This window comes from Lepidochelys kempii, chromosome 7 (genome assembly GCF_965140265.1).
Source record: "Lepidochelys kempii isolate rLepKem1 chromosome 7, rLepKem1.hap2, whole genome shotgun sequence".
NCBI lineage: Eukaryota > Metazoa > Chordata > Testudines > Cheloniidae > Lepidochelys > Lepidochelys kempii.
This window is the reverse complement of record NC_133262.1, coordinates 19,230,822-19,236,821: the sequence shown is the minus strand read 5'-3', so window position 1 is coordinate 19,236,821 and position 6,000 is coordinate 19,230,822. Positions and strand designations below refer to the sequence as shown.

Below are 6,000 nucleotides of genomic sequence, written 5' to 3'. Positions count from 1 at the left end.
GACTCCCAAAAATGGAGGCATTTAAGTAACTTGTCACTTTTGAAAATGTAGACCTCTATGCTTCCTATTCTCCTTCTGTAAAATAGGGATAATGATATTTACCTGGCTCACACTTAAGGCTTAATTTACCAGCATTTATAAAGTCCTTGATGTCCTAGAATGGATGGTGCTAAATACAATGTGGTGTTATATTTAAAACATGAGTTTATTTCTGGGCAGTTAAAGTCACAATAGTATTTAAAAATTGAAAATAAAAAACCCAAAACAATCTTGGAATCCCATATTTTAAAAAGAACTGATATCCCTAATGGATAGTTATGATTTAGCAAGGACAATGAGTTAATGAGAAAGCATTGTATTTAATTCTATGCACATCTTCAGTGGACATGGCATGGCCATTGCAGTTATGTATTAATTAGTGCTCTGAAATGGGAGAAAGGGACATGAAAGGGGTGAAGGGAACTGGCAGGTGTAGAAATTAGAGTAGACAACAACAGAGGATGTTTCTATCCAGAATACGAGTCATCCAGAATCCCCATCAGCTTCAATGATATGTCGTGTATAAGTGAAAATAGCTCAAGTAACATGAGAACAGCCCAGACTCAGGGATGACTCAGGGCATTGAAAGTGGGACACCGAGCCTATCAGCAGGAGCTTGCCAGGAGACTAGTGACCAAACAGCAGACCTAACTGCCACCACGTGATCTATGCATGGGAAGGCCACTCCATGCACAGCTCACACCCTTCCCAAGTGGAAGGAGGCTCCACTATAATACATACGAGTTTCCTTTTATTTACCCTTTGGTTTTCTTAGGTTGTGCTCAGGTCACATTTTCAAGCTTTCCTTCAGAACCATGAGGGTTAGAAACTTTCTTTTTTAGTAAAAGTTAAGATTTTCACACATTCACAGGACTCCAGGACCTGAGGCTTTAAGAAATACAGCAATTATTGTGACATTATAAAAGCAAGTGACACTGCAGCCCTTCCTCTGGCCCCAGAGAGGGTGGTCGGCAAGTCTGTGGATCCACAATGGGAATTGGGCAGACAAGGAGCAGGGCTTGGCACTACCTCATTTCCCTACCAACTCAAGAGAACAGACTGGGAAGACAACCCAGACCCAGGACAATCTTATCCTCCTTTCCCTGATGGAACAATTAGGGAGAAATCTTGCTGAGTTTTCCTCCCCATTATTGTCCTCCTGTCAGTTTTCCTGAGGGAGAAAACAATTAGCTCATAGCTCGCAAATAGTGGTTATGTGAAATGAGTTTGGTGTGGGTCTCAGTTTATTTCCCAGAGGACAGGTGCTCACATCACACATACAAACCCTCTCTGTATGGGCAATATCAACAGAAAGGCCAACAAATGAAGTGGCAGAGAGACTGAATGCCAGGTCATAGATTCAGCCAATATGGCTTACAAATATCTGTTTCTCAAGAATCTGTTTTAATTTAAAAAATAAGTCAATCTGTCTCTAGCTGGTATGGGTGCACAGTAAACTTCACAAATGTGCACTCAGAGTAACTGATGCAGAGACCTCTACCTGAATCTGCAGAAAGCCTGCAACACTTGTTCTATAAGGTATGAACCCTTCATCCCAGTGAGGGGTTAACTCAGATGCCTGGTGATGATGATTTGTGTCAAAATTGTTAACTATTTCATGCCACATGTAAGAGCTTGTCTACATGGCAAAGTTTTACCAGTTATAGTGGTGTAAGTATATAGTTAAATCAATACAGTTATACTGATATAAACCCTGTAGACCCTTAGTCCAGTATCAGAGCTGCTTTTTTAAAATTTCTCTTAAACCTGTCCCCAAGCATTTTAAAAAGGCACTTGTACACTGGAATATGTGTCCACATGGGTGTTATGTCAGCTTCACTATATTGGTTTAACTTCACTCCCTAGCTAATAGTGGTATAACTTTTCTGGGTAAGAAAAGCCCTCTGAAAGGAGAGGGAGGATCACTGACCTGCACAATTTACTGAGTGATGTCTCACTATGGTGCCCAACCTAAATAGACCAAGCACAAGGTGCCTAATGGAGCTCAAAGAACATGTACAATCATAATTTGAACACCTGCACAATCTACTGGGAGCACTAACTCATCGGAGCAGAGCTTATTTTGTGAGCGAAGGTGGAAGAGTACCACCCCAATCTGATCCTTGCTGAGCTCTCATTCCTAGGTCCTCTTGGATAGGATTATTATCAGGAACATTATCAGAGCAGTGTCAGGGGACCCTGTGCTATATCTGCTCTGGGAATAAACAGAAGATTTCAGGCTCTGGGGATGTCAGCCTTTCTTGAACACATTTAAAAAGGAGCACCCAAATGCAAACACATCTCCATTGGAATAGAGGGCATTAAAACAAGGAGTGCATGGTACCAGTGACTGAAATACAGTGGGATTGGGAGAGATTCCCCCCCTCCACATACTTGGAATATTTGTCCACTTAATTTATTCCTGACCCCCAAACCCCAGACAGTCTGACCTCCTCTTCTTTGTTATCCTTTCTTGTACAAGTCTCTTTATGGGGAGTGCAATACTTCAAGAGCAGTGAGAGTTAACCTAATCTGACTGTTGGGGGGGGGGGGAGAGCTCTGGATGGGAGGGGGTTGGCTGCAATTAATGTTGTTTGGTTAGGGCTATTTTTACTTTTGGTTGCAGTCTTGCTTTATGTCCCGAGGAGAAAAGTTCTTATCTCGCCTCTCTCCTTCAGTCCCAGTCCCATATTCTGATTAGAAACATGAAAAAAACACAAACACAAGAGTTATTTGTTAGAAGAGGAGCTGCTATCAAGGAACAAGGGCTGCCTCTTTGTGTGGTTGGCTGGTGCAACGCTTGCCTTCCAGCTTTTGGAAAATATCTTTAACTTAATCACATTCACATGACAAACCCCAAATTTAAAAAAAAAAAAAAAAAAAGCCCATGAGTAATGCAGAAAGGAGAGAGGGGAGAAGAGAAGTCTGAGAGCAGCGGATCGCTTCACAGGCAGCGCGGAGCTGTCTGAGAGAGAAGAGAGGGTGCAGCCTTTGCAGAGACGAGATCGGGACCAGCTTAACCCCAGCCGAGCTCCGGGCCGGCGAGGAGAGAGAGAGAGAGAGAGGAAGGTCCAGTAACCAGGCAAGGGCTGCGGATTGCAACGAAAGCTCAGGACTTCCCTCCTGGCGTCACTCAGTGCTGAGGCGTGTTGGCTTCGCAGGAAGCAGGTTTTCCTCCCCTGGCTTTGCAAAGCCCCCTTTCCCGTGGAGCCTCATGCACTCTGCAGAGCAGCAGCCCAGGCGGCAGGATGGCTCCCCGGGAGCGAGGCGCTAAGGGGCTGGCCCCCCTCCTGCTGCTGCTCGCCCTGCTCGGCAGCCCCAGCGCCGGCCTGGAGGTGCAGCACAAGTTCCTCTCGCCCACCTTGACCAACAACTTCGCCCTGGATGGGCTGGGCAGCAAGATCTACCTGGCGGCTGTCAACCGGCTCTACCAGCTCTCCGGCCCCAACCTGACGCTGGAGGTGGAGGAGCAGGTGGGCCCGGTGCCGGACAACCCCCTGTGCCACGCGCCCCAGCTGCCCCAGGCCTCCTGCGAGCACCCCAAGGTGCTGACCAACAACTACAACAAGATCCTGCAGCCGGACCCGGAGCAGGGCATCGTGGTGGTGTGCGGCTCCATCTACCAGGGCTTCTGCCAGCTGCGCAGCATGGCCAACATCTCCGCCGTGGCCGTGAGCTTCCCGCCGGGCAGTGCCGGCGGCGGCGGCGACCCGGTGACCGTCTTCCCCAGCATGCTCAACATCGCGGCCAACCACCCCAACGCCTCCACCGTGGGGCTGGTGCTGCGGCCCGCCGGGCCGGCGGGCGGGGGGAGGCCGGACACGCGGCTGCTGGTGGGGGCGACCTACACGGGCTTCGGCAGCCCCTTCTTCCCGCGCAACCAGAGCCTGGAGGACCACCGCTTCGAGAACACGCCCGAGATCGCCATCCGCGCCCTCAACGCCCGCGGCGACCTGGCCAAGCTCTTCACCTTCGACCTCAACCCCTCCGACGACAACATCTTCAAGATCAAGCAGGGGGCCAAGGCCCGCCACAAGCTCAGCTTCGTCCGGGCCTTCCTGCACCCCGCCCCGCCGCCGCGGGGCCCCGCCGCCGCCGCCTACGCCTACCTGGCCCTCAACAGCGAGGCCAACGCCGGCGACAAGGAGAGCCGCTCGCACAGCCTGCTGGCCCGCATCTGCCTGGCCGAGCCCGGCCGCAGCGCCAACGCCAGCGCGGGCGAGACCAAGAAGCTGACCGAGTCCTACATCCAGGTGGGGCTGCAGTGCGGGGCCGGGGGCGGCGACGGCTTCACCCGCCTGGTCTCCGTCTTCCCGGCCGCCGCCCCCCTGCGGCTGGGACCCCCGGCGGCGCCGCCGCCGCCCCAGGAGCTGCTCTTCGGGGTCTTCGAGAGAGCCGCCCCGCCGGGGGCCCGCCAGCACTCGGCGCTCTGCGCCTTCCGCTTCGCCGACATCGAGCGGGGCATCCGGCGGGCCAGGAACTCGTGCTTCGTGGAGCCGGACTCCGGGCTGGTGACCGTGCTGGACAGCGTGGTGCAGGGCACCGGGCCGGCCTGCGAGAAGAGGAACATCCAGGTAGGGGAAGGGAGGCGGGCCCGGGGTCGGCCCCTCCCCACCCCCCCCAGTTCTCGGCTCAGGAGTGGGGATCCCTCCGGTAGGACGGAGGCAGCCCGGTAACGTTGCCTCTCGTCAGTGGGGAACCCCCCCTGCGCAGGGGTGGGAATAGAGGGGGCCCGGGTAATGGGGGAGTCCGGGGAGAGCAGAGTTCCAGCATTCGGGGAATCACCGAGAAAAGTTCCCAAGGCGCCCCAGATAATGCTGCAGCTCAGTTTTCTAGGACTGAGGGACACAACCTTCTGGAGTGAGAGAAACTGGAAGGTCCCCTCGCAGTGCTGCTGTGCAGGGAGCAGGTTTGCCCCTATGGAGGACCAGAGGGAGGAGTTGGGGAACTTTCCCTGCACTGGGGAGAACCCCTAACCCTGAAAAAGTGCAGCTCAGGGGAGCAGCTTTTGAAGTGGAGGGCACAGTAACCACCTGTTGGGGGAGAAATGTCAGGTAATCCGTGTGACGCTGCACTTTGGTGGAACCAAAGAAGTAGGTTTTACATTAGGGAAACCACCTGCTGGGAGAAACCTAGCTGTTTAGTAGGTGAGAGACTGCAAGGCAACCTAGAGCTCTGCAGGACAGGGCTCAGCACACCCCAGACAGACTGTGTGGTGAGCCCCTACTGGTATCAAGCACTACATGGACTGGAGTGCTTGGCTGGGGCTGGACTCTCCAAGGTCCCATTCTTGAAGTTCTTACTCAGGCAAAACTCTATTAAAGTCAATGTAAGGATTTTAGGATTGGGTCTCAGGCTTAGATTAATAATAACGTTGAAACTTCATGACTAGCTGGGTAAGCGATAACCGTCCATTTGGCTGAAGTCTGGAGGGGTTAAGAATCTCAGGGTCATGGAAGTTAGAGGTGGAAAAGATTTATTAGTTTCTCCCTCAGGATTGTTCCTGTCAATCTGTTCTCCAGTGCTTTGTCTAGTCCAGTTTTAAACATCTCACGTGATATGGCTTTCACACCACTGTGTATCTGACAGAAGCATCCTTGGCATAAATGCAAATTAGAGATGGGATTTGGTCAGAAGCTTGGATCTGAGAACCACTGGACTTTGATTCCAACCACCACCACCCCAGAGCCAAGAGCCAGATCTGAATGTTGTAACTAGTCTCTATGGGCATGAGCGTGCACACTGCACCCCATCAAAATCAGTTGCAAAGCTCCACAGACTTCAGTGGTGCAGATCAGGCTCTGTTTCTTTAGTGGCCTGTCCCAAACCCCAGCACCTGAAACCCCGTCAGACTTTGGATTTGTGTGGTGGGTGGGGAGAGGGTGTCAGCAGCCAAACCCAGACCTCTCTCCGAGGTTTGCAGTTGAATGAAGCCAAACTTCTGCCCGGGACTGACGTGGG

The 6,000-nt window shown here is 52.1% G+C and overlaps 1 protein-coding gene across 2 annotated transcripts in view; it reads left to right on the top strand.

The window, feature by feature from the left end:
• The first annotated feature begins 2,929 nt into the window (after positions 1-2,929).
• PLXND1 (plexin D1) overlaps positions 2,930-6,000 on the top strand; it is a 123,508-nt gene continuing 120,437 nt past the window's right edge. For both annotated transcript variants that reach the window (XM_073351269.1, XM_073351270.1), the window contains exon 1: positions 2,930-4,613. In XM_073351269.1, coding sequence (XP_073207370.1) covers positions 3,288-4,613 — 1,326 coding nt within the window. In that variant the 5' untranslated portion in view covers positions 2,930-3,287. The remainder of the gene's footprint in view (positions 4,614-6,000) is intronic.